The sequence below is a fragment of the Eremothecium cymbalariae genome, chromosome 7 (assembly GCF_000235365.1).
Source record: "Eremothecium cymbalariae DBVPG#7215 chromosome 7, complete sequence".
NCBI classification, from domain to species: domain Eukaryota; kingdom Fungi; phylum Ascomycota; class Saccharomycetes; order Saccharomycetales; family Saccharomycetaceae; genus Eremothecium; species Eremothecium cymbalariae.
The window spans coordinates 689,216-715,997 of record NC_016455.1 but is presented as its reverse complement, the minus strand read 5'-3'; the positions used below and the strand labels follow the sequence as shown (position 1 = coordinate 715,997).

At 36.6% G+C, this 26,782-nt stretch overlaps 15 protein-coding genes, 2 non-coding genes and 2 further genes across 17 annotated transcripts, besides 2 other annotated features; 8 read left to right on the top strand and 11 right to left on the bottom strand.

Moving 5' to 3' along the window:
* Positions 1–66: 66 nt before the first annotated feature.
* Positions 67–498, top strand: DPC13 (Dpc13p; the record flags this gene model as incomplete). The annotated part of the gene is made up of 1 exon (XM_003647941.1): positions 67–498. The coding sequence occupies one exon, from the start codon at positions 67–69 to the stop codon at positions 496–498; it is 432 nt and encodes a 143-aa protein (XP_003647989.1).
* Positions 499–713: 215 nt separating this feature from the next.
* On the bottom strand, positions 714–2,192 carry CYS4 (cystathionine beta-synthase CYS4; the record flags this gene model as incomplete). The annotated part of the gene is made up of 1 exon (XM_003647940.1): positions 714–2,192. The coding sequence occupies one exon, from the start codon at positions 2,190–2,192 to the stop codon at positions 714–716; it is 1,479 nt and encodes a 492-aa protein (XP_003647988.1).
* A 1,179-nt stretch (positions 2,193–3,371) lies between these two features.
* Positions 3,372–4,037, top strand: VPS20 (ESCRT-III subunit protein VPS20; the record flags this gene model as incomplete). The annotated part of the gene is made up of 1 exon (XM_003647939.1): positions 3,372–4,037. One exon carries the CDS (start codon positions 3,372–3,374, stop codon positions 4,035–4,037), a length of 666 nt encoding a protein of 221 aa, XP_003647987.1.
* A 142-nt stretch (positions 4,038–4,179) lies between these two features.
* Positions 4,180–5,202, bottom strand: HEM2 (porphobilinogen synthase HEM2; the record flags this gene model as incomplete). Its single annotated transcript, XM_003647938.1, has 1 exon — positions 4,180–5,202. One exon carries the CDS (start codon positions 5,200–5,202, stop codon positions 4,180–4,182), a length of 1,023 nt encoding a protein of 340 aa, XP_003647986.1.
* A 653-nt stretch (positions 5,203–5,855) lies between these two features.
* Positions 5,856–6,587, top strand: Ecym_7338 (PITH domain-containing protein; the record flags this gene model as incomplete). Its single annotated transcript, XM_003647937.1, has 1 exon — positions 5,856–6,587. One exon carries the CDS (start codon positions 5,856–5,858, stop codon positions 6,585–6,587), a length of 732 nt encoding a protein of 243 aa, XP_003647985.1.
* Positions 6,588–6,751: 164 nt separating this feature from the next.
* Positions 6,752–6,865, bottom strand: Ecym_7337. Its single transcript has 2 exons — positions 6,828–6,865; positions 6,752–6,795 (listed from the first exon to the last, which is right to left on the bottom strand). It is a non-coding gene; the product is annotated as a tRNA-Leu (tRNA).
* A 529-nt stretch (positions 6,866–7,394) lies between these two features.
* Positions 7,395–7,600: a sequence feature (soloLTR-fragment).
* Positions 7,601–7,852: 252 nt separating this feature from the next.
* Ecym_7336 lies at positions 7,853–7,945 on the top strand. The gene is made up of 2 exons: positions 7,853–7,889; positions 7,910–7,945. It is a non-coding gene; the product is annotated as a tRNA-Phe (tRNA).
* A 113-nt stretch (positions 7,946–8,058) lies between these two features.
* Ecym_7335 (putative Xaa-Pro dipeptidase) lies at positions 8,059–9,513 on the bottom strand (the record flags this gene model as incomplete). The annotated part of the gene is made up of 1 exon (XM_003647936.1): positions 8,059–9,513. The coding sequence occupies one exon, from the start codon at positions 9,511–9,513 to the stop codon at positions 8,059–8,061; it is 1,455 nt and encodes a 484-aa protein (XP_003647984.1).
* Positions 9,514–9,875: 362 nt separating this feature from the next.
* On the top strand, positions 9,876–11,294 carry SAD1 (mRNA splicing protein SAD1; the record flags this gene model as incomplete). The annotated part of the gene is made up of 1 exon (XM_003647935.1): positions 9,876–11,294. The coding sequence occupies one exon, from the start codon at positions 9,876–9,878 to the stop codon at positions 11,292–11,294; it is 1,419 nt and encodes a 472-aa protein (XP_003647983.1).
* A 70-nt stretch (positions 11,295–11,364) lies between these two features.
* On the bottom strand, positions 11,365–12,300 carry RPN11 (proteasome regulatory particle lid subunit RPN11; the record flags this gene model as incomplete). Its single annotated transcript, XM_003647934.1, has 1 exon — positions 11,365–12,300. The coding sequence occupies one exon, from the start codon at positions 12,298–12,300 to the stop codon at positions 11,365–11,367; it is 936 nt and encodes a 311-aa protein (XP_003647982.1).
* Positions 12,301–12,581: 281 nt separating this feature from the next.
* Positions 12,582–13,034, top strand: YPI1 (type 1 protein phosphatase-activating protein YPI1; the record flags this gene model as incomplete). The annotated part of the gene is made up of 1 exon (XM_003647933.1): positions 12,582–13,034. The coding sequence occupies one exon, from the start codon at positions 12,582–12,584 to the stop codon at positions 13,032–13,034; it is 453 nt and encodes a 150-aa protein (XP_003647981.1).
* A 103-nt stretch (positions 13,035–13,137) lies between these two features.
* On the bottom strand, positions 13,138–15,692 carry Ecym_7331 (the record flags this gene model as incomplete).
* A 333-nt stretch (positions 15,693–16,025) lies between these two features.
* On the bottom strand, positions 16,026–17,582 carry PDH1 (putative 2-methylcitrate dehydratase; the record flags this gene model as incomplete). Its single annotated transcript, XM_003647932.1, has 1 exon — positions 16,026–17,582. One exon carries the CDS (start codon positions 17,580–17,582, stop codon positions 16,026–16,028), a length of 1,557 nt encoding a protein of 518 aa, XP_003647980.1.
* A 742-nt stretch (positions 17,583–18,324) lies between these two features.
* Positions 18,325–19,308, bottom strand: Ecym_7329 (the record flags this gene model as incomplete).
* Positions 19,309–19,507: 199 nt separating this feature from the next.
* Positions 19,508–20,125, bottom strand: LOC1 (Loc1p; the record flags this gene model as incomplete). The annotated part of the gene is made up of 1 exon (XM_003647931.1): positions 19,508–20,125. The coding sequence occupies one exon, from the start codon at positions 20,123–20,125 to the stop codon at positions 19,508–19,510; it is 618 nt and encodes a 205-aa protein (XP_003647979.1).
* A 358-nt stretch (positions 20,126–20,483) lies between these two features.
* Positions 20,484–20,682: a sequence feature (centromere 7).
* A 591-nt stretch (positions 20,683–21,273) lies between these two features.
* On the bottom strand, positions 21,274–22,458 carry HAT1 (histone acetyltransferase catalytic subunit HAT1; the record flags this gene model as incomplete). Its single annotated transcript, XM_003647930.1, has 1 exon — positions 21,274–22,458. The coding sequence occupies one exon, from the start codon at positions 22,456–22,458 to the stop codon at positions 21,274–21,276; it is 1,185 nt and encodes a 394-aa protein (XP_003647978.1).
* Positions 22,459–22,581: 123 nt separating this feature from the next.
* SNF8 (ESCRT-II subunit protein SNF8) lies at positions 22,582–23,280 on the top strand (the record flags this gene model as incomplete). The annotated part of the gene is made up of 1 exon (XM_003647929.1): positions 22,582–23,280. The coding sequence occupies one exon, from the start codon at positions 22,582–22,584 to the stop codon at positions 23,278–23,280; it is 699 nt and encodes a 232-aa protein (XP_003647977.1).
* Positions 23,281–23,466: 186 nt separating this feature from the next.
* On the bottom strand, positions 23,467–24,762 carry DEG1 (pseudouridine synthase DEG1; the record flags this gene model as incomplete). Its single annotated transcript, XM_003647928.1, has 1 exon — positions 23,467–24,762. The coding sequence occupies one exon, from the start codon at positions 24,760–24,762 to the stop codon at positions 23,467–23,469; it is 1,296 nt and encodes a 431-aa protein (XP_003647976.1).
* Positions 24,763–24,976: 214 nt separating this feature from the next.
* SPB4 (ATP-dependent RNA helicase SPB4) lies at positions 24,977–26,770 on the top strand (the record flags this gene model as incomplete). The annotated part of the gene is made up of 1 exon (XM_003647927.1): positions 24,977–26,770. The coding sequence occupies one exon, from the start codon at positions 24,977–24,979 to the stop codon at positions 26,768–26,770; it is 1,794 nt and encodes a 597-aa protein (XP_003647975.1).
* Positions 26,771–26,782: the final 12 nt, after the last annotated feature.

The following is a 26,782-nucleotide window of genomic DNA, read 5'->3' as shown; positions in this document are numbered from 1 at the left end:
ATCTTTATATAAAAGTCTCAAACCAATGTAGATCACGAACTTTTTCCAATATTGGGGCCATATATTATGATTCTAGGTGCATCATTTGGACGTATATTGTCAAGAACTATTACAAGATCGAGCCATGTTCATGTTCTCCGTCGTACCAAGATTGGTACTTCTGTGACCATTAAAAATTATGCAACTTCGTGGGATAAATCACCAGAAAATCTCGATGCACACTTGAAAGTTCAGAAATTAATGGCCGAAATTCAGGCTCATCCTAATATAACTTCCTCTCTTGATCACCTTAGTACCCTTATGAAGGATAAGGGTTTGATGAACCCAGAGAGTGAAAATGGACCTCTAACCGCTTGGCAAATGATTAAGATTATGATGGACAAGGATGTTCGTGAAGCAATGCGAGATTTAAAAGCCCAATTAGAAAAATCTGGAATCAGCTTAGGGCCTGATCAGTTAGCACCATTAATGAATGTTTTAGGCTTAAATAAGAAGTAACCTTTTTCTATTATCTTGGTTTTTATTATCCACTTTATGGTATTTTACACATCTTATAGAAACCCTTATGACAGAATAAGCTAGGTAGTAACAAAATTCATATCATAATGTTATTTAAATATTATATGTCAATATAAATTGGAATCCTTTTCAAAGAGAAAATAACCCAGCGTTTTTTGTTTGAAATAAGTCAATTGTAATTAATTTTGACCAATTTAGGCCAAATAGGATAGTAAATCTACTTTGGTGACAATGTGTACAGGAGTCAAACCCTGGGTGATGATGGCAGCTGAGTGTCTTTCAAAGAAATGGTTCAATTCAGACAGTGTAGATTCAACAGTAAATCTGACGAACTTTTTCTTTCCAGATTTATTTTCATTGTAAGAAGATATCTCATCAAAGTTATTTAACTTTCTGAAGTCGTAGAATAACCCTTTGATGCTTCGAACATCCTTACCGGAAGATAATTTCTTCAATAATTGCGATAACGTAACCAAGCCCACCAATTTCTTACTATTTTCTGCCAAAACTGGAAGTTGATCGAAACCATGATCTTTGAGAATTTTGACAACTTCTGTAATGGGAGCTGTTTCGTTAACAGAAACAACGGGTTTCAAGTCCAAATCCTTAACGACTGCACCCTTAAAGGCGTCCACGTCATTCTTTGCAAGAGGAGCGATGATAGAATCATCCCACAAATTGTTCGTCTTCAGCCACTCATCATCAACAAATTTAGTCAAGTATGACCTAATGGAATCTGGGAAGATTACAACAAGAACATCATCCTCGGTCAATTCTGGGTGATCCTGTGTGTATTGAACTAATGCAGCGAAAGCAGAACCAGAAGAACCACCAATCAATACACCCTCATTGGAAATCAACTGACGAGCGTACTTGAAGGCAGACTTGTCTTCAGTCTTATACCAATAATCAACCAAAGATCTGTCCAAAACCTCTGGGACAAAGTCGTAACCAATACCCTCAACCTTGTACTCAGTTACATCAGAATCATTCAAAGAAGCAGGTTGAGCTAAAATAGAACCCTTCGGATCAGCTCCAATGATCTGGATTTTGTCGTTCTGTTCTTTTAAATACCGGGAGATACCAGAAATGGTACCACCAGTCCCTGCACCTGCAACGACACCATGTAACTTATTAAATAGCCCTAAACTGTTCAATTGTTCGTGAATCTCCCTGCCTGTACCATTATAATGAGCCAATGGGTTTCTTATATTGTTATACTGATCCAAAATTATGGCCCCTGGAATCTCTTTTTCTAATCTCTTAGCCACTCCAATATGAGACTCTGGAGAATCCCATGCTGCCGCAGTCGGTGTTCTGATAATTTCAGCACCTAAAGCCTTCAACACAGAAACCTTCTCATTAGACATCTTTTCGGGTAAAGTAATAATAGTTCTGTAGCCCTTAATAGCACCAATCAATGCTAAACCGATACCTGTATTACCTGAAGTCGGCTCAATCAAAGTCGTCCTAGACGGATTAATTATACCCTCCGCCTCAGCATGCTCAATCATAGACTTTGCAATACGGTCCTTGATCGAACCACCAGGATTATACAATTCTAATTTCGCATAAACTTTAGGCTTAATATTCAAAGCTGCGGGTAGCTTGGATAATTCGATTAGCGGTGTGTTACCCACTAAATCAATGACTTGATGACGGTTATCCACCATTTCTTCAACTTTATAAGAGCTATTATAAACCCTGGATATCTATAGTACTTCGATTTAAAAAATCGACCAGCTTATAACAGATGATTAATTAGATAAACTTTCTCTTTAAAACAAATAAAAAGAGTATATTATTCAGTATATTTTAAAACTTTGATGGTCATCATAAATGTGTGGTTCGAGGTAATATGGCTATAGATTATGTAATTGTCTCCCTTTCTTCCTGCATGTATTTCTGAGCAATGTCTTTCAGCTCGAAGAAAATTTTTCCACCGTCGAACAATTATGATCACGTGCTAATCACGTGATATAAGTTGGTACCTGAACCAGGGTAACAATACGATCAACAGCATCGTTTCACCCATCACATTCATATTATATATATATATACTAGTGCCTATACCATTTAACGATCTATGGAAGCCAGTGTGGGAATAGTAGTGCTAGCAAAATCAATGCTTCGTAATCGCAGTTGATAAATCACCTTCTGGAAGGTATGAACGGCGTATACCAAATCTAACTCAGTGAAGAACTCAAAGTAATCAACCATTTTGGAATCCCAGGATTCCATGAAATAAGAGTCATATGCTCTTTTAATCCTTTGCGTTACAACATATTTAAAGCTTCATTGATATTTGCTTCTTGTTCTTTAAATTAATGGATTTGTATGATATAGATTTGGGTTATAACGACTCTCGTTATCACTCTACACTTAAAAACTCATCAAGTAATATCATTCGTTATATCTTTGATACCCATTTATAATCCGTTGACAGAGGGGTTTTAACGCAGAATTGGCTGATTATCGATCATTTCTCTCCTTCCAATGGTCTCCCTTTTATCATTTCCTGAAAATACCATTAGATGGACAGATGTAAATAAAGTAACGGCTCAAAATGCAAATTGGTATCCCAAATATATGTATATAGATTATTTTGACGAATTGAGTTTCGAAAGTATTGGGAACATTATATGAGGATCAGGGCCATAGCTTTTTTGTGTGTTTTAATTCAATGAACAAATAGTCGTAGTAAATAGTAGAAAGCGGATTTATTTTCTATTATTGAACCCTAAAGTAGAATTTAGTTACCAAGGGAATCAAACCCTTTAAACAGTTCAGAAGTAAATGCAGTTTTAGGAGCATCTAAAGCTCTAGAATATAAGTATTTATAAGCACTATTAATGGGTCAAAAGGGCAGTAAGATTCAAGTGACAGCTACAGATAAAGCAATACTCCAATTAAAGCTGGCAAAGGATAACTTGCATCGGTATTCAAAGCGTACAGATACACTTATTGAACAAGAACGTAAAGAACTCAGGAATATAGCAATTGCAGAGAAGGAAAAATTCAAGAAGAATGCAAGAGCACGTTTATTACTTAAAAGGATTCATTATCAGCAACATTTGCTGGATCAGTGTTCTGATCAGTTGATTAATTTGGAGAACATGCTTATGACAATAGAATTCAAGTTGGTTGAGAAGCAATTTATAGAAGGTTTAACTCATGGGAATGAAGTATTAAAGAAGTTGAATAGAGAGTTTTCTGGGGTGGAGGAGTTAATGGATGATTTTGCAGAACAAGTAGCTTACCAAGAAGAAATAGATGAGGTATTAGGGAATAGTACGGTCAGCTTTGTCGGAAATTTCCAACAAGAAATTGATAAAGAATTAGATATACTAGATGCCGAAATTAATGCTAAACAAACGGATGTGGAAGCGTTCCCATCCACTGAGGGACTACCAGAAGTGAGACACAACGAACCTGCCAAGAATTTAACGGAAGAATCAGCTGAAGAGGACAAGGCTCTTCTTCACAGTAAGGCTCTGAAGAAGCCAATGCCTGCATAATACGATTCATTTACTTACCAAAGATGTATAAATATTATTTGTGAAGTATCAAAGCATAGTATTTACGCATGAAAAGATATATAATTCATTATAATTTTAGTCTTTTATTGTGTCCTATTTCATTCGTTAAAAATTCGTTGGCTCAACTTAACCAGTCTAAGAATTCAGGAGTCATATAACTAATGATTAACCTGGCACCAGCTCTCAAAAAGCCTTGATGAGACTCAAAGGCAATGGATTTGAGATCCACTACACCAGCTTTAGCGCCTGCGTGTAACATTGCATACTCACCAGAAACATGGTAAGCGCATATTGGAACATCTTTCGCAATTTCTGAAGCATCTGCCATAATATCCAAATAAAACGTGGAAGGCTTAACAATTATTCCATCTGCACCTTCTCCCAAATCTCGTCTTAAAGCACGTCTAGCCAAGCCACGACCTCCCAATGGTAACTGGTAACACTTACGGTCACCATATGATGGCATGGAACATGCTGCATCACGGAATGGACCATACAGGTTGCCGCTAAATTTCGCAGCGTAGCTCATAACAAATGTCTTGTGCGCTAGACGAGCCTGTATTAAACCCAACTTAATTTCTTTGATTCTGCCATCAATCATATCACTTGGAGCTACACAATGCGCCCCTGCCTTGGCATAATTGACAGCTACTGCAGCAATCCGACGGACTGACAATTCCCTATTGATGGTGCCATCGTCGAATAGAACACCACAATGGCCATGAGAAGTGTACTCACATAAACAAACATCACACAGAATATATAATTCAGGAAAATCCCGGCGAAGCAGCTTAATTGCCTGAATTACAGGTCCCTCTGGATCATCAGCAGCGGTTCCAACTTCATCTTTACAACCAGGCTTCAAAGGAACTCCAAACAAAAGCACAGAACGAAGGCCTTTGGTAACTAAGGTTTTCAGATAAGCTGCCAATTTATTGATACCAAAACGTTTAATATTTGGCAAGGACTCAATGGGCTTCTCTTCATCCGGATCATCACTAACAAATAATGGGAAGATAAACATATTCTTATTTAATGATCTTTCATTCTGCCATTCTCTTAATAGTGGATGATTGTAACCGCCTGAAAGAACAGATGAGATTTCTGTCTCATTAGCAGCCAAGAACTCTGCAGTATGACCCATGGTTCAAAGTTAAAGATCCCACGAAACCTATTACTTAAAGATAGACTTATAACTTCTGGCAAACAGCGTCTTAAATTATATAACAATTTTTTTTCATTTATCGAGAAATTGATATGCGGCCTCGAGAACCCCGCCTTGCATGTGCATGTCTTGAAACGACTATGAGCGAAGAATACTAGACTAACTACGCAATTACCATGCCTTTTTTTGCCTCGTCGGATGTATTTCACCCGAAGATCTGTTCATATGAATTCTATCAGTCTTTTCCCCATCTCAATATTTTCTTCCATTTCCAGTATGCTTTGCTTCCTTTATGTTAAGTGCATGGCATCATATACACACATACACATAAAAAAGACAACAAAGTTGGAAAGAACTGTAAAGAAAGCTGAATAGTAAGAACCAGTCAGAATAACTAGATGCTTTTCATTAAAGTTGAGCATTGAGTTATCGTTTGTAGGTCTGGTATTACCCGGGTATTCGTCACAAGTGATATTGAATTACTAGACGATCTTGAAGAAGGTACAACTAACCTAGTTTGTATGTAACTCTCATTTTAAGTAAAGGTCAGGAATAAGCAGGTTTAGATCCCCGTAAACCTTAGTACGTGTCGCTATAAATCCTGGGGCGTTTATTTTAAAGTTTCAATAGTCATGACGCCACTACACAACCACTGCGAAGATGAGCACCACGATCACTCTCATTCTGCTCCTCTGCCTACCAATGCCCAACAGTCGCTATACGAGTGGATAGACACACCTAAGCTGCGTTGTTTAAACGTTGTTCGTAAAGGGAATGCAAATTCTGTGGTTTCTTGTTTTATTAAAAGCCAGGATGAAAAGTATGACATTTCAAGGTACATTGAATCAGACGCTGATTGTCAAATGCTAATACATATACCATTTACATCCACCTGCAGGGTGTTTTCCCTGATTCTGAGAGGTGGCAGAGACTCTGAAATGGGGACCAGTTCTATCAGAAATATCAAAATTTACAACAATTACAATAAGAATCTAGATTTTGACACTATTCAGGATTCAAAACCTCAGAGTAAATTTGAATACCCTCAAGACGTAGGGGTCCATTTGAAATGTGAAACTGCTGGTCAAACTGAAGAATTTAGTGATTCTACGTTTGTAGAACATCATTTACCCAGGCATATATTTCAGAATAGTCACTCGGTAACGATTTTTGTTCAGGATACTTGGTCGGGCGATGAGGATGACTCGACTAAGTTATGCTACTTAGAACTAAGAGGGGAAAGCACCGGAATTTCCCCGACTACTGAAGTCCCACTATTGAAGACCGTTTATGAAGCAACGCCAAATCCGAAGGAACATGCCAAATTAGAACCTGAAACCGATCCATATCAAATGACTATGTAACCTTTCTGATAGTTGTTGTATATACTTTATTCCACAATTGTACTTATATATTATACCATAAGGAAGATGATGCAATGTTAACGTTACTCCATTGATTCATTCGTCTGTATCCTGAGAACTACATCTCTATAGCAATTCGTCTATCGAATGAGGCAAAAAGAGCATGGTTGCAAAGAGATTCGAACTCTTGCATCTTACGATACCTGAGTGTCCAGCTCCCTGCGGGGCTGTAAGCATACACTTGAATCAGGCGCCTTAGACCGCTCGGCCACACAACCAAACAGATAAAAGCAGCTTCAGCAATTAACACAAGGATCCGTAGAGCGATCATGGGTTGTCCTGTCCTGATATAGAACTCTCATCATTAATAAATACCTCTTGATCTGTCGACCAGTATTAAAATCCACAGAAAACAGAGTGTGCCATAATTCACGAACAAAGATATCATTCAACCAATTGCAGAGGTAAGATAATATACCGTAAAATAAAGAATAAAGCAAGCACTAGATACTTATATAAACTGATCATGCAATACTAGCATTTTAAAGATGGTATACATAATAATATACTTGAATAGTGCGAAAAGTGTCGAGGGGGGTCAGCTTCAGTCACGTGATAGTTTGAAACTTCTCATCACGTGCCGAATAATGCTTTAGCTGAGGATCAGTTCTTTCTGTATAGTCTCTAGTCTAGTTAATTACCCTCTGGTGTCCTAGAGGAAACTCCTAATCTAATATAACTAGCATCATCCTCGCAGTATTTTGACAGGTCTGATTAGCATTACTTTCTAGATGCTCTTTTGATATCATGTCGAGGGCCACTAGATGAGGTCACGTGCTAGCTTGAACTTCTCGTCACGTGCCAGCTAATACTTAGGTTGATGATCAGTTACTGTTTATATAGTCTCTAATCTGGCTCAACTACCCTCTGGGGTTCTAGCTGGACCTAGCACCTAATCTAACTAGCTAACTTGGGTCTCCTTATATACTTTTCTACTGTCATACTTAAGCTCTTCTCTCAGCAAGCATCTTGTAGGATGCTGGCTTGCACGGGATGCTGGTTGACACATAACCTGCATGCTGGCTCCTGGTTGACGTCACCATAGTATCCAGCCTTCTCATATCCGCCTGACAGCTCTGATACGCTGCTTCTTAGCTTGGTTGTCGCTGTCCAGTAGCTTCTCTTTTGATTTTTGATTTTACGACATATCACGACAGGGAAAATCTCTAGAAAATGACGTTGTCTGAAATCGACCCCCTGACTTCGCGGATTTAGCTCAGTTGGGAGAGCGCCAGACTGAAGTCAACCTTAGATAACTTGTAATCTGGAGGTCCTGTGTTCGATCCACAGAATTCGCACTCATTTTTGCTCAATTTGGCGCATGAAACAGTAATTGACTATTATTGGTTTTGTTTGTGAGATTAAATGACATTGCGTTATGTTTCATTGGATAAATTTCTTGTCGACAATGTTAGACAATTACATGGAAATGAGATAATCCTTTTGAAATACTGTCCGAAACTATCTTTTCAATTTCATCAGGGTCACTTGTAATTTTTGTTAGGTTCTCATGTCCAGCTTCAGTAACTAAGATATCGTCCTCAATTCTAACCCCACCAACATATAGGTATTTGTTCATGATAGTCATATTTACGACTTCCAGTCTGTCCTCATGCATTTCCAAAAATTCCTTGATCAAATATGGGTTGAAGTAACAGCCAGGCTCATTGGTAACAACCATACCTGCTTGCAACGTACGACGCAACCTTAGATATTTTAGCATTGGATCTGGATCTTCATAGTTTGGATTACCGCCAACGTCATGTGTGTCCATACCCAAAAGGTGTCCTAAACCATGAGGGAAAAATGCAACGGAAGCCTTTCTTTCAAAGATTTCATCTACGGAGTAGTTAGATTTAAAGATATTCAGTTGAAGGAAACGCTCAATTAACACCTTATGAGCCAATTTGTGTAAATCATCCCACAGAATTCCGGGCTTGATTTGGGCCATTACTCTGGTCTGCATATCTAAGACAGTGTCATATATCTCGCGGTGTTCCTTACTCCACTTCCCATTTATTGGAAAACATCTAGTAACATCTGCAGTGTAATTTTCCCATTCTGCACCCGCATCAATCAACACTGAATTCTTATTTTCTAGAGTATCATCGTTTGTAATATAGTGTAGAGTGCTGCAGTTTGGACCAGAACAACATATTGGATCGTAACCTTGATACTTTGACCCTTGGCGAATGGCATGGTAAGTGAATTCTGCTTGAAAGTGAATCTCATTTTTCTCAATTGGTAGTGCCGACATTACTGCAAGGTGACATTTATCAGTAATTTCACAAGCTTTTCTCAACAACGCAACTTCATAAGAATCTTTGATCATTCTAGATTCATCTAACGCATAGAAGAAATCACTGTCCCCAGCGATTAACATGGACTTAACTGAGTCACAACTTACATTATCCAAATCAGTGGTAAAAATCTTGAACCCAGAAAGTTCCTTAATTCTATTGAGAATATCACTGGCATAGCAGACCTCATCAACATCATATTTAGAGTAAGCTTCCTCAACAGATAAAGGAGGGCCTGACCACATAATATTTTCTTCATCAACATCAGGCAGAAACAATGTCAACTTCTCATCATGCAGGTTGAATAGCAATGAAGAAGAGGGAATATTACAACCGGAGAGATAGAAAAAGTATCTGCTTTGTCTGAAAGTTTTACTTTGGTCAGAGTACTTGATCGGTTCAGAGTTTTCACCAGTAATGAAAATTGCCGTAGATTCCACCGTCAATTTGGGATTTTTGGACAATAATTGCTGCTTTACTTTCAAATTGTGAGACTTGGCTGGGTACTTCTCATCCCTTAGGATCTTCTCGATTTTATTAATTTGGTCTTCATTTGGTTGTGTCATTGTTTCCTTACTCTTATCAGGTGAGAAATTTATTTCTCAATTGTTCTATAATGCTGAATATTTATAATTGCTAGTACTGATATTAACAGTGGGAAACTCTATATTTATTGATCTTCAATATGGTTCAAACAGTAGTAAGGTTCAACAGTAATCAGTTACTAGAAGGAAGAATGTTGCCGTAACTTAAGAAGGCTTGGAGACTAATAATCATAATACAAACAACTTTCGTCGGAGCCTCACACGGAATGCCGTAACATTCTCGGAATTCATAATTTAGAGCACAATCTCTAACTAAAAAGTGCACAACATGAGGAACAATTTAATAGGATATTTGCTAGCAGGCGTGATCAACTAAATAGCTGATGATAGATATCAAAAGAGAAATATCGGATGACGATGAAGATGACAATTACCAAGCGCTGAGGAACGATAATTCGCTTAAAAGAGTCAAACTATTCACAGAAAATGAGAGGTATTTGGATACAATTGACAAAAAGAAATTGGATTTTGATTTAGAGAAGATATGCGCAGTTACGTTATCTAATATTAATGTGTATTCATGCTTGGTATGTGGGAAATATCTGCAGGGTCGAGATGAGGGATCTCCAGCTTTTGCTCACTCTATGGAAGAAAATCATCGAGTATTCATTAACATACAAAGTCTTAAAACGTATGTTCTGCCAGATGACTACCAAGTGATAAATTCTCAGTCACTTGAATGTATCAAGTATTGTTTCAGACCGACATTCGAAGATTCTGCTGTATCTGAATTTCCGGTACCTTGTTTTGATTTATACAACAACAAATACCTCAATGGGTTTGTTGGATTGAATAATATATCTTCCAATGATTATTCTAATGTCATAATATTATTACTATCTCATATTAAACCGGTACGTGACTACTTGCTTCTAAACGATAATTTATTGAAGAAGGATGATGTCTTTCTACAGAAGTTTACCCTTCTTATTAGAAAGATATGGTCACCTAAACTACCCAAAAAGCATGTATCTCCTCATGAATTTTTACAACATGTGTCTAGCATTTCTGATAAAGCATTTTCACTAGATAGAAGAGGTGATCCCAGGAGTTTTCTTTTGTTCATTGTGAATAAGATCATGAAGTCATCTAATCGAGGATTGAGAAAACTATTCACAAAACAATTACAAGGAGAAGTTAGTATATATACTACTAAAATAGAACCTGTGATGGAGGAAGGTAATAACATTAAGTTTGTGAGAAATGAGGAAAATGTGTCATCGAATACTGTCAAATTTTGGATTTTAAGTTTAGATCTTCCTCCGAAGCCTTTATTTAAGGATGGAAAATCTGTGGCTAGTCTTACGCAAATAAAATTAGAGCAACTGTTAAAGAAATATAATGGGAAGGTAGAACAGCATACCAAGGATAGTATTAAGTTCAGCAAGATTGTGAGCTACCCCCCTTATTTATTACTCCATGTAAAACGATTTGATTCATCAAATCACTCAATTAAGGATAGAAATCAAGCCGTTGTTGAATTCCAATCTAATATGGACATAGGGAAATTCAGATATCGTTTAGTTGCAAATTTGATTTATGAACCTGATTTAAAATACTCATCAGATGTTCAGTCATCAATATTAGACGAACAGTGCCATTGGAAGATACATATTAGGAACGAGAAAAATGATGAGTGGTTTGAATTTGATGGCGTTTCTGTGAGACCGAAGAAGAAAGAACTTCTTTTTCTCAGTGAGTCTTATATGCAAGTCTGGGAAAGAGTATCGGCCCTTGAATGATACAGCTGCCTGATTTGTTTCACTACTGTTATTGTACACTGAATCTGCACATATATGTACATAAGATCATTTACTTAATGGCTATAGAGTTAACACCGGCAGTCAATACAGAAACAATATTCTCTTCTAACACACGATCTGCTGTTTCTGAGAGATGCTTCTTAGGATCTTGTTTACCGACGTAACGAGTTTTCAGTTCCTCCTCAGGCAGTTCCTTTTCTTCCTCAATTCGTTTGGTGTACTGTTCCGCAATCTTAACCATTCTCTTAGTAGCCTCCAGGTTGTTTTTCTCCTTTAACTTATAATCATGCATCTTTAAGCCAGACTGCCATTGCTCCTTATGTAGGTTCATCAGCATGTTGGTTTCCGATGACGTCTTGTGGTAGTCAATGTTTAAGGAATAATAATGTCTATTCAACCCGTGAATTAAAGATTGGATACTTGGCTTATTCAATAATCCTACATTGGACGTTGTCTGTCTTGGTTCCTGATTTCTTACAACTGTAGCCGGACTAATCAATCTAAACGCATCAATGACAACTTTGCCCTTAACAGACTGGATTGGGTCCACCACCACCGCAACCGCCCTACTATTTAATTGTTCAAATGATCGCTGCGTATCAACATCAACTGAAGACAACCAACATCCAAAACCAGGATGCGAATGGTACCATCCCACAACCATCTGATCTCTACCTGTTTGCTTCAACATATCCATCATTTTAGCCTGAAAAACATCGTCAACAGCTTCAACCGAGACGCCCGTACCTGACTGAGGCATAGCAAATACATCAACAACATTCACAGTGTACTCATCAACAAAATCTCCCAACATCAAACCCATAACCTCCATTGGCACGCCTGCTCTGCTGTGCTTTAACATTTTAAGTAGTGCTAAGGACGAGATATACACCGTTTCTTTCGTATCATCTAAAGGCATCTCTGTAGCTGCCGCCCCGATCATATTAGACCTCTGGCTCATCATCAATCTCTGTAGTCTATCCATTGTGCAAAATGACGATCTATTCACTCCAACTTACAGCGGTAACCTCTCTATTCCGTCTGCTATCTGTTCTTTAGAAGTAATAACTCTATATCTGGATCGCCGTTTCCTTGAATTTGCCACCCACAGCTTCAGAATGATCATAACCAACGACTCGAAAACACCGGCCAAAGTTGACTGACTGACTGACTATCTATAAATTCATCACATAATGCTGCTAGAAAGTAATTATGGGAGCTGATAGTTCGCATAGCGACCCTATCTTTCACTAATATAGTTGGAATATGACGAGTAACAGCCAGGATACACACACGAATAGGTCGCAAACTGTTACTCTACCAGAAACATCACAATTATTGCAACTTAGGGCGGATCAATCCGATCAAGTACCAAAACTGTCTAAAAAGGAACAGAAATCAAAGGTTACCTGGGATAGAAATGTTATAGATAATGAACATATGAATAAGAAGAAGACTAAGATTTGTTGTATTTTCCATCCGCAACAGAATTATGATGAGGAGGAAGAAACTGGCGGTGACCATCAGCCAGCCAGTTCCTCGTCTACTTCCTCCTCGTCAGAGAATGACGATGGTATGGACTTTGAAGCAAGAAGGAAGGCCAGGTTAGAGCGGCGACTTCATAAGTTGGAGCAGAAGAAACCTAGTAGTCCCAATGCATATGAAGTTCAACCTGACTATCGTCAGTATAGACAGAAATTCCTGCATGAGAATAAATGATGTAGGGGGGAGGCAGTCAAATTTCGTTATCATGAAATTAATCTATAATTTACAGGTATCCTACATAATATCTTTATGTATTATAATTATACTACATTTATACTCACAAGCCGACCTCAAGGTTGATTAAGGTGTTGTATACTTCTCTGGGCATCTTGTATTGGGTCATGCCTCGGTATATCATGTAGTTATTGGCAAGCTTTTTCAAGGCGTCTATCTGGGCTTGAGTGGCCACATTTGAAAATGGTCCTTTACTTAGTTGCTTGATCAAATTAGAAACGCAGGACATTGTAATGATTAATAAGTTTGGAATGTTTTTAGTAATGCAGTCGTCTAAATTATGGAACTCCTGGGCCTTTTTTCTTGGAGAGGATTCATCAACTGAGGGCAGTAAATCTAGCTCTTCAACCTGTTGTAAAGTGTTTTGCCACTGAAGGGCTATATAAGTTCTTCTAACGTCAACTAATTTCAACAATAGAATACAAGTTTCCTTGTTTTTCTATGGACCTTCTTCGAGATTTCCAAATTCTTAATGTAAACATCAATTAGCTTTTTAGCAAGCAATATTGGATTGGTCTCACTGTTGTCATCTTGCCTTAACAACGGTTGATCTAGATCCGTATTACTTAACATTTCACTCAACAATTTGTTCACAATTTTGATAACAATATCATATTCTTCGGATAGTTGGTATAACAAGAGACTATCATAAACTCTGCCGTCCTCATCAGCTCTGCGTGCTGCTTGTTCAGTGATTTTGTGTAAAAAGTCCTTCTTATCCGTCAAATACAACAAAGATTGTCTTTCTTCAATGATACCAGGTATCCTAGTGCCATCTCTATTAAGCTTACCCAAAAGTATGGTAAATTCTTTGGTTTCTAATACCAACTCCCTGAGGGCTTCATGGGATAGTTCGACTTGAATCTTGCCTGGAATTAGTGCAATCAAAAGCAAATACTCGACTGCAATTCTAGGATCAGAAAATTTGAAGGATTTTGTATAGTTACCCAAAATCCTGGCAAAGTTGATTTTTTTTTCATTAGTTTGGGTGGTGATAAATTCATCATCAGAAACATTATCTGTTACTTGTAACAGGTTGTAATCTGCTAACGCAATGGCCAAATGGACGGCATCTATTTCGTTTATGTTGTAGGCATACTGAACAGCAAGCTCGTATTGCCCACTTAATAATAGGACTTGCAAGTAATGATTATTGAAGCTAGCTGCGCCGTAGGAAGTAATGATGTTTTGAAAGTCAGTTAGGCTGTAGCGTTCATAAACTGGATCATCACTTGAAATGTCATCTTTGATTAGCATAAAATGTACCCATAGCCAATCCTCAACGCTCAACGTAATCGAGGATATATTTTTCCTTGTCAAGTCACATCTCCCGATGATCTTGTATACTGCCAGTCTAAATGGGTCGCCATCAAGAGCATTTTTTATATGTTGATTATATTCGGTATGCAACCTTGTAACAAATTCCTGGGGAAGTCGTTTATCCTTAGAAGCAACATAAGCCTTGAAATAGGCCAAAAATGATTGCTCCACCTTCTTTAGGCTTAGTTTATTATTGATTGCAACTTCTAAGGCCTCCTGCGCTTTTCCAGCCCTTAGCAAATAGAAAATTAACGCCCAGACTGGGACACCATTAACAACAGTCAAATTACCAAATTTCCAGGTACTATTTGGATTTTTTAACTTACACTCAATGAACGATTTAATCTTATTAATATTGGTGGGTAAGCCTTCGTTTCTGTTTTTCTTATACAAAGCATCCACATAATCCATAAACTGATTTTCCAAGTAGCCCTTTGATATATCTACAACATTCATAGAGTCATAGTTTAAACGGTAGTTATCCAAAATATTCCAAGCTTCCAACAGCTGTCTATATTTAAAATCGGCAGAATTTTGAAAAATATCAATAAATTCCTTGGATAAAGAAAAATTGTTATTCATTTGTCTAGCGTTATTGAACCGGTTGATAATCCTGGCATATCTTTCAAACTTTTCTCTCACAACATAATTTTCATTAATATTTAATTTTGACTCACCGTCAAGAATACCACTCCCCCGCTTAGGCCATGTAACAAATAGACCATCTGATACGGAGATGGAATCCTTGCCCTTATTTTCACCTTTCCACATTATACCTAAAAAGCTTCTTCTGACTTCTTCTTTACGCTGCTTGCAGTCCAAATTAAAATTAGCATTAACAAAACTGTCAAAATCTTTTGCAGCCAAAGACAATGACTGCTCAATCGAAGATAAAATATTTTCATCTTTCTTATTACGCAAGTATGTATCCAAATCACCATCAGAAGCCTTATTTGGGACGTTCTGTTCTAGCAGGTGTCTAGATTCCAAACTTTTCAAAGAGGATTCCACATCTTGGATAGCCAATCCACTGCCTGCTAATAAATAATGTGCCCTAGTATGGTGAGGAGATTTAGAACACGAGTTTTTAGCTCTTAATTCTGCTGCCCGCTTCTTAATTTCATTAACATTCAATAAAACCGATCCTAATTCTGATGATGTTGATGGCAAGTTTTTTGAAGTTTCAATTAAATCATTGAAAGTCTTAGAAACACCTTTTAAAGGAGTATCTTGAGAGCCCACAGTCTTCAATGCTGACTTATCAGCCGTATTAGCCATTGCTAGTGCTTGATGAACTGCTCTTTGTATCTGTTAGAGCACCAATCGCCTCTCAGCTCCCGCTTGTTTACGTTCATGTTTCAAGATTTCCAAACGAGAGAAAATTTTATAATTGTCATATTAAACAAATGTTACCCGGATAAATGACACGCCTCACAAAACGTAGAAGGGAATGGTAACTACTGCGTCAGCACCACCAATAAATAAATAACTAAATAGATCAATATAATCATTCATTCATAAGCTGATGGTTTCATGGGTTTCGAACTAAATAATCATTATAAATGGAGTTTTCAGCCTAGAACTCAAAACTTCGACTGATAAACTATTTTTTTAACAATAGTAATCTATGTACTCGTCGATACTCATGTATTCAAAACTGTCCTCAGAGCTTTTTGACATGATGGCTTCTACCTTACTGAGGTCACCGCTAAAATGCTCCGATATATGCCTGTAGAACTTTTCCAACAATAGTGGTACTGCCTCTTTTCTCCTGAATTTGTGACCAATTGGATATTCAACGACAATTTCATCTAAAATAGTTCCGTCATTTAATTCTATAGTCAAACCATTTGGAATGGCACGCTTATCTGGATTATGATAGTCCTCGGTAAACTTTTCATCCTTTACACAGTACATTTTAGCTCTTAGTTCGTCAATCTCTGGGTTCGAAGCGACATTATCGTGATAATCGTCCGCATGTAATCTACCATATATCAAGGGGATTGCTGTCATATATTGGAGACAATGGTCCCTGTCAGCGTAGTTGTATAGGGGCCCCGATTTGTCAATGATTTTGAGAGCTGCTTCTTGGGTTCTGATTTTAATTGACTTTATGTCTTTGTAGCTCTTGCCCATCTTTCTCAATATCTTACGACCTTTAAGAGCAGCTTCAGCAGCAGTTTGGGCATGGAACTCAGCTGGGAAAGAAATCTTGAACAGAATATTCTCCATAACATAGGATCCAAATTCTTTCCGTTGCTTAAATTCGAATGGTTTCGAATTGAACAAGACATCATAAAATCCCCAAGTTTCCGCAGTTAGAACAGAAGGAATAGTCCCAACTTCTCCGTTTTTGACAAGGAATGACAGTTTGACCGCCCTAGCTCCTGCGTCACCTGCAGCCCAAGACTTCCTAGATCCTGTGTTTGGTGCATGTCTATACGTCCTTAATGATTGGCCATCAACAAAAGCCTGTGATAATGCTTCCACAGTTTGTTCCTCAGTTAAATTCAGCATTTTAGAAACCACTGCTGTAGTAGCAACTTTAACCAACACAATATGATCTAAACCAACTTCATTAAAGGCATTATCCAATGCGATTATACCTTGAATTTCATGTGCCTTGATCATAGCTTCCAAAACGTCATGGACAGTAAAAAGTCTGCCATCATCACCAGCCGTCGCTTTTGACAGTCTAGTCATGTAATCAGCAATAGCTAAGATACCCCCTAGATTGTCGGACGGATGACCCCATTCAGCAGCCAACCAGCAATCGTTATAGTCTAACCATCTTATTAAAGTTCCAATAGCAAAAGCACCATTCACAGGATCCATCCGGTACTTCGTACCGATTACCTTCGTTCCATTGGGAACAACAGTACCTGGAACGATCGGCTTAATAATTCCTCGAGGTTGCTCGTATTTAAGAGCAGCCAAACCACAACCTAAAGAGTCTAAAAAGCATAATTTAGCTGTCTGAAAGGCCTCTTTTGATATTATCTTAGTATTGTGGACATAAGATGCAATATCCTTTAACAGCTGGTCCGGTTTTGGCCTGTCATTAGAACTGATTTTAGGCGAATTAAATGAACTTAACATCGCCATCCTAATTTGGACGCCAAATAAACCCTGACGTCCACTTACTCGAACACACCCCTTAGCTAACATAATTCCTTGAACGCTGACACTAATGCTATCAAGCCTCTACTTCGTCTGCCTAAATTTAATCAATATTCTGTGAATCTACTCCTTAAGTACTATTATCAAAAACCTATGTGCACCATATCCAATATGCAAGCATCATGACCAGGGAAGTTAATTTAATTACATATTGTTATGCTATCAAACACCAGCAGCACCAGCAGCCTTGTTTGTGTGTAAGGGTGCAGTCGAACTTCTCATCACCCAGATTATGCTACAAGAATTCCCACCTGAAAGTTTGGCCTACAAAGCAAATACTCATCATATTATTTCATAATAGTATTCTTTCTACTCCAACTTCTAGGATGACCCTTCTAACGGTCAGCTACAACCCCCAATCTTCTTACCATCCTATATATATGCACTTCGGAGGGCAAAGTCCGATTTACCATTCTTGAGGAAAATGGCAGCGCTAGTTTTTTGACAGTGCTATGGTTACTAACTTGTGTCATCAAGATATTTCAAGGAAGGCTACTTCTCAATTACAAGAGAGTAACTGCTAAATGCAGATGTGTGAAGTGGATCAGGTATTTAATTATAGCACATTTACACCGTAATACATATAGACAACATATAGAATGAGAGACGGCATGCTCTTTAAATTTAGTAGGGGAGGAGGAAGACGTAGCGATAGCTTAATAGGTCACGTCACCATTGTCAGCGCAAAGCTTTCATAAAAGCAAGGTCAAACAAACACTATGTAAGGTCGTTATCTATTGGTAAGCCAGTAAAAAAGCCACCCCTCTCTCCCTAACAGTATCGTCCTGGGAAAGGGTCCACTGGATGTAGAGCGTGCGAAAATCACGGTAGTGAATAGTAGGAACTCCTTGATACCGTAGGACAACTATAATAAAATGTAGAACGCAGCAGAGCCACGCTTGGTAAACTTTTTTTATTTCAAGACTTTAGGGGCATGGTAAGATGATGATAGTTCATCGATTATTAAACAAGATTATCTATTCACATTTACTCTTTAATTTTATCATCAGGACATCAGACCACTCCTTATGATACTGAGCGGATGATGGAGTCTTAATGCCCATTATTCCGAGAATTAGCTTAAATATTGGTTACTTGCGGCGCTGGTTAACAAATGCGGTTGCATGCACAGATACTTTTCCCTTACATGGTCGACATGTATGCGACATACAGCCGTACTAAACTCTATGTCATTCATTCCAAATAAAAACCAAATACTAAAATAATATAATAAAAAAGACGTAATGTTGTTGTATGTATGACCAATCCCGATCGGTACTGAATAACTCATGGAATTTCTCCATTAGTAGTGAAGTTGGAATAGATATCCCTGCGTTATTAGACAGTGTTGGGATTATTAGGTTTAATAAAACGTCGTATAATTTATTCCTAATTTCCCATTAATCACGCTTTTCAATAGTAATAATACTCCTCAAGCTGGTTTGCATTACGAGATGTGTGCTCATTGCCTCTAACTCAATCCCTAGTTTTGAACTAGTATATCAGAATTTAAGGATAATTGAACATTGATTATATATTAGGAATACTTGACCACTATAGATATTCGAAATAGGCTTAAAATACAAATGCACATTGGCAACCAAAAACAGTCGCCACGATAGAGGATAAAACTGTTAACATGCACAGATACGGAGGGATTGGCCGACTTGTTGTGCATGCATATATTAATAAATAGCATGTACAGCAAGGTCATCTTTCTAAAAGCTAGAACAGGTAATGCATAGACTGATCGTAGGACGCAACTGAATTTAGCGTTGATGAGGTAGCTGTTTTTATGAAAGATATATTCAGAAAGGATGCCTTGTAAAACAGCGATGTAGAGCCTCCAACCAACCAGAATTAAAATTTCTCATATGACCAGAATTCTGTTCCAACTTTTAAGAGCGCTGAAGTTAAGCGAAAGAAACCTTCTTATTAATATTTTTAGAGACTGGTGGCATAGAGGTCATTCTATGTTCGTCTCTTTTATTTTTTCTACGCATGGATCTTGCCACAGATGCCTTATGCTTGATTTCATCTTTTTTGTTATCTAATTGTTCCCTTTTTGCTTGTTCTCTTCTTTTAATTTCCTGTTTTCTTAATTCACGAATTTGTTCCAACCTTTTAATTCTCTCTAACTTCGATTCAGTTACTTCATCATTCTTGTCACCAATTGTTTGGATAAGTCTATTCAAAGTTATTAAATCATGATCTTGGACAAATTTCTTGCCCTTTTTTCCACTTCTAATTTTAACCCCTGGAACAATAGCCTTATTTAATGAAGGGATATTTAATTCTTTTTCAGAATACACTCTCTGTTTTTTGTTTTTACTGCCGTATAAACGTGTAATGGCTTGCTCTTTCTTTACTTGTTGTTTGGATGGTTTGCGAGTTAAAGATTTTTCTACTTTATGTGGAATGTTGGCCATCTGATTTCGAGCATGGCTGTCTTGGAGTACATCAGGAGTGATATCCCTTTTCATATTTTGGGACTTGGCCCTTTTAGCAGTTTTCGATTGTTTCCCAGCCATAATATTTAGATATCTTGTCTTTTAATCTCCAAACCATCTCTCACGTTATAGTTTATGAACCTCATCACTGAAAACTTTTTCAAATTATTGATTAAAACATCTATTTCTTTTTTAAAGATGACATATCAATATGTGGTGCATTGATGTTATAGAAAGTAAATACTTGAATCATTAATTAAATCATAAATATTGATAGTTTATTTTTATTTATCCATCAACAGATATTTTCGTTAATACATATAATAATACGTTATATAATTCATTATAGTTTCTTTAAATGTTTAATTATGTAGATTTCAATAATATCTAGGGAAATTTATAAAAAATAAATTAATTTTTTCAAATACATTATTAACTTATAAATAATGTTCGGGAAACAAAAACAAAATATTAATTATAATACTGGTATAGTGAACAAATTATAATATTTATTATTATGATAGGTCTTATTAAAATATTTTATTAATTAATAAGAACTATATAATTTTTACTATAATTTTAATTATTTAATAAAAAATAATATTTTTGGTGAATTTATATTTTTGAAGTCATGTGATATTTTATATATTTATATTTCACGTTCTTCCTAGAGTTAGGTCGACAGGTACATACCCTAATCTATTCTTGTATTGACTATTTTAATAAATCAAGAAGTAATGCCACCTACCTGTATTTTATTTAATCTCCTTTTTTATTTAGTTTATTTGGTCTAGTATACCGCGTCCGTTCGAATTTTTTTTCTAATTTAAGTTCATTTAATTTCATTTAATTTTATTATTTTTGAATTTTTTAAAAAATAAATTATCATATTATCATCTGAAATGAAAGTATTCATGTTTTTTTTGTAATTGAAGTAAATACATTGTTATGATTATACTGATTTATTCAAGTTATTCAGTATTAACTTCAGAAAAACTATAAGCTATTCTAACTAGCTTAATGGGTCTAAAAATCGGATTATACTTAAAGGTAGATAATATTTGATTCTAATATTTAGATGGTTTACTTTAAACAGAATATATTATGAATTAGTTTTTTTACATAATTCAGTTTAAGTTTACTATTAGCTTAAAATTTTGCAGCGGAAAATATTGAAATGACATCAATTATGAGATTCAGTAATACCCGCCAAAATCGAGTTATCTAATTCATAATTTTGTCTCCGTTTTTAATTTTTGTTTCTTTACGATATTCGTGTTAAAATCATCAACTATTTCACGTTTCTCGAATTTAACTGTTTGAAGTATACGTTCGTAATCATCCTTTACTAATTGGAATGCAGTCTGGAGCTTATCTTTTATAGTGCTATCATCCATATTGGCCAAAACTTCATAGTTCTTTTCGTATAGTCTATTCTTAACTTGTAGTCTGAAATTTGATGATTTTTTATGCAATAAGATCATCTCAACTAGACGGACAAATTGCCTTCTCTCCAACTTATACTCACTCATCTTTTCTTCTAGCCATTTTTTTGATATTGGCAGTTCATCAGGAATAGTTTTGAAAAATCCTGCTGTGTATAACCTTTGAAGGTCATTTCTGTCTCTTAAGTCATCGAAAGATTCGTTTGGATCCTCAATTGTTATTTCCGTTATTTCTGGGGTTTTTAACCACAAATTAACAACTGCATTGTATAAGTGGGAACCGTGGTTCCTAGATTGGTATGGAGGAAATATAATGAATTGAGAAATTTTAGCTCTTTTCGCTAGTATCTCAGAAGCATCGAATTGGGTTCCATTGATATATCTCCAGTATTTATATGCTGTAGCGTAACCAATACATTGCTTCGTCGACTTCTTAAAAGAAATAAAGATATCCCAAGAATTATCTTCTTCATCAATATATGACGCAGATTCGATGAACAACAAGGTAAAGATCTGCATACGCTTGTGAAGTTTTCTAATGGGATCATCAGATAGCTTGGTTTGATATACGGCATATTGTTCTCCGTCTGATGAATATTCTGCAATCTTCAATTCATCATCAGGTAACGTAAAGCTTTCTCTCTCTTTTTGAAATTTATCAACCCATCTAACCTCGTCCTTAATAACTACATCTTCTTCAGGTAAGAAATTCAATAGCTTTTCCTGAACATCATCAATATCATCCATCATTTTATCATATTTGGCATTAATAAAAGGTTTAAAAGTAACAGAATCAAACGCCAAACAGATGCTCAGATTCTGATATCCGAAAATCTGTTCAGAGTCACCAAAAATTGGGTAAGTAAAAGTAGGTCTGAACTGAATTGCACCATTATCATCAACCAAAGATAACTTCAAAGCCTCAGTACTAGATACAGTCCAATTTTCCGGCTTTAAATCGACCGCCATTATAGTTTCTAGTTTGAATTTTAATCATCGTTTTTCGATTGTAAGAATAAGATGAAAACATTCGGGTTGTCAGTGAATTCTCCTTTTTACTAGTAAAGAACAAAATGCGAATAAAGTGATCTCATGAAGAGGTACGGTGTTGCAGCACTTGATGAAAGTGACCATGGCTATAAGACTGCTGGTGCAAATCTTGGGAGACAGGGCCAAGAATTGAAAGATCAATTAAGTGTTTTTCAAGAACGACTTGTAAAGTTTGCAAAGGACCATAATAAGGAGTTGCGCGCGAATCCTGACTTTAGGGCTAAATTTATGAAAATGTGTTCTACTATTGGTATTGATCCATTATCATTGTTTGATAAAGATAAACACTTATTTCACGTAAACGACTTTTATTATGAAATTTGTGTGAAGGTAATTGAAATATGTAGGAAGACTAAGGATTTAAACGGTGGTGTTATCTCTTTTAATGACCTATATAAAGGATACTTTAAAATGACTAAAGTACAAATGAATGATCTCGAAAAGTCAATAGAAATGCTTGGCAGTTTAGAAGGGGGATTTGAATCCTTTTCTATAAGGGGTAAAAAATATCTACGAAGTGTTCCTAATGAGCTTACAGGAGATCAGGCAAAAATCCTTGAGATATGCACTATCTTAGGGCATGCTAGTATATCACTACTGAGAGCTAACCTAGAGTGGAAGAGTGTTAGAAGTAAAGCTGTCCTTGAAAAGATGGTTGCTAACGGTCTTTTGTGGGTTGATGACCAAGCTGATGGAGATACTTTATATTGGGACCCATCATGGATATTACACGAATCATGAATTATCGCACCTAACTTGCATTTAAAGTTTAAGGAGTTCAACATAACATAATGATAATGGTATGATGTATAAATGAAGCAATAAAGGTATGAAAATATCCACAGAGCCGTTGAAAATACATAGTGGCGTTAAAAATAATCAAGAATATCTATATTTATATCTATGTATTATGATTAACCAAATAATTTATTCTTGATTACGCTTAGCCTTGCGTTGCCGATATTTAGCATTTATGGTTTCTGCAGAATCCATGAAATTCCTTTCCAGCAACTTTTTATAAGTGGCGACGACTTTGCCTTTACCATCGCCAACGTTTATAATTGTTTTTCCACGTATTACTGCCCTGGGGAAATTCTCTTTTAATAGTGATGAAATTGTGGATTTCAACTTATAATCTAACTCAACTGAGTCAACTATTCTACTGGATTTCATAGTCTTATCGTTCGTTAGATCAGGATCAAGCCACTCAATATTCTCAAATTTACAATCATAAAGAATTAAAGGAATATCACTCGCTAATTCATAAATAGGTTTCTGCGGATACTTCGACGGACTCAAAAGATTACTGATTAAAGAAATATCCTCCAATTCTTGCCCAATTAGAAATAAATTAGCCATCATACAGCGCACTTGATGCCATAAAAATGCAGATCCAATAAGATCAAAACAATACATATCACCGTCAATGTGCAGTATTTGTGAACTGAGAATGACCCTTTTGTAGTTGGTAATTTGTTTTGACCCATCAAGTTTGCAGAAATTTCTAAAATCATGCTCACCTATGTACATCTTAGCAGCTTCTTGCATAAGATCGATATTCAAACTATCCTTCTTGAATAAGTACTTATAATGACGATACTTGCAGCTGAATCTTGCATCAAAACCTTCTGGAGGTCTCAAACAAACAGCCGATACTCTAATATCATCGGGCAAAAGCTGGTTTAATATATGAACATATGGTATCTCTTTTGAGTCATTGGCCGGGTCTAGCTGTTCTTCAGCAGTCAAATTAGATCTCACGGACAACGAAATTACTTGGTTCATAGCGCTCACACCCTTATCTGTTCTGCCACATCTGCTAAAATTATAATCTTGAGGCACCATAGAGGGCACTAGTTTACACTTGCTCATAGCTTCTAAAATCGTCCCTTCAACGGTTGGAAGCGGCGTTGGTTCCTTCTGGATTGCTAAACCATTATAGTTCCAGCCTAAATATGCAAATTTCAGTGCGATAAATCTGGTATTATATTTTGAAAAATCGAATTCCCTATACTGCTTTCTTTTCCCTTTTTTAGCAACACCTTCAGTCTTTACCCTTTTATGCTTCTTATCCTCAACTTCATCGTCGATTGACCTCTTTTCTGTCTCTAACTGTAATAGTCTCTCAATCAACTGTTCTCTAGACCACTTTAGATACTCAGACTCCTCTACAGTATGGGTTGACTTCACACCTAGCTTAAAAATGCGTCTAAGGAAACTCATAAACCTTGGTTTATTTAATTAGCTGACTGGATTGCTTATAATTTGTTGTGTGTATGAACGATTCATTTGTTCAGAATCAACATCGATTTCTGTTTCGATGCCATAAATCAGTAAAAAAAATTTTGAGTGCATTTTCATGTCGCCTCATCTCATTTCCTCCCAACATTAATACTGCACAAACAGGAGCATACCTGTTTATCTAGCCGGTTAAAACATGTCTCAATCTCTTACGTGGGATAGTTTGGAATATGAATTGCAACCATGGATTAAATTAGCAGTTGAAGCAATGGGTTTTGAAGCTATGACACCTGTACAAGCGTCCACCATTCCGCTGTTTGCAGGAAACAAGGATGTTGTAGTTGAATCTGTAACTGGTTCAGGTAAGACTGTTGCATTTGTGATCCCAATTCTAGAAAAGATTATTAAAGATGGGGCTAATAGCGCTGCATTTAGAAAAGGCCATTTCCATTCACTAATTGTATCACCTACTAGAGAGTTAGCCTCGCAAATACAACTTGTTGTGCAATCGTTCTTAAATTATTATCCAGACAACTGCTATCCGATACGTTCCCAAATAATTGTTGGTACGAATCAAGTAACTGTGAGGGACGATGTTGCTGAATTTATGCAGAATAGACCTCAAATTTTGATCGGAACCCCTGGTCGGTTGTTAGATTTTCTAAAAATGGTTGGTGTAAAGACCACCTCATGTGGTATAGTTGTCTTAGATGAAGCAGATAAACTATTAGATTATAATTTTGGGAAAGATGTCGATAATATTCTAAAATTTCTTCCGAAACAACGGAGGACAGGGCTTTTCTCTGCAACCATTAGTAGTGCAGGTGATGAAGTTTTCAAAACTGGTATGCGAAATCCAGTGAAGATTTCAGTTAAATCTCACAAAAAAGCACCGCAGTCCCTGAAGATGAACTATGTTGTCGTTGAGCCTGAGAAGAAATTTGAACTCTTACTTTCGATATTAAACTATTACAGATTTAAGAAATGCATAGTGTACCTACCAACTTGCATATCAGTAACATACTTTTATGCCATAATCCAACACCTTACTAAATTGGGTCAGATGGACGAGGATTTGAAAATCTATTCTTTGCATGGAAAACTGCAGACAACTTCGAGGATGAAAACTTTAGAGAAATTTACTCAAGACCTGAATAAATCCGTATTGTTGACAACTGACGTTGCTGCTAGAGGCATAGACATTCCAAATATTGATTTAGTTTTACAAATGGACCCTCCCACAGATACAGATATATTTTTACACAGATGTGGTAGAACGGGCAGAGCAAATAGAGTTGGAAAGGCAATTGTGCTACTGAATGCTGGAAGAGAGGAGGATTATATACCATTTTTGCATGTTAAAAATATCGAATTAGAACGTACTGAGATTTCTTGCAAGCCAATCCCAGGATTTAATACAATAATTAAAGATTGGATTCTAGAAGACCGAGCAAGATTTGACCTCAGTATAAAAGTTTATGTTGGATTTATTCGGCATTACTCGAAACATACAGCCTCGTCAATTTTTAGATTACAGACTCTAGACTATGTTGGGCTAGCAAAAATGCATGGACTGCTGCGTCTACCACGTATGCCAGAAATTCAAAAATATTTAAATCAAGATCAGATGCCAGAAGAAGGATGGTTAATAATGCCGCCTATTAATCTGGCGACTTTTGCATATGCTGACAAACAGAAAGAAAAGGCAAGGTTACAGGCATTAAAGAATACAAATGAAATCATTGATAAAAGGAAGTTAAAAAGTCAACTCAAGAAAAATATGGCGTGGTCCAATAAAACTACAACTAAAGAAAACAAGGTAGAAAGGAAAACCAAATTGGCTCAAAAGAGGAAAGCAATTGAGGAGCAATTGGCACGTGAGAACAGTAATAGTGAAAGCGAAATAGAGGAAGATTGGAAAGATATTGTAAGACAAAGAAAAAAGAAGAAGGTAGACTCGCAATTGCAAGGTGCTTTCGGTGATCTATAGTGATATTTTGTT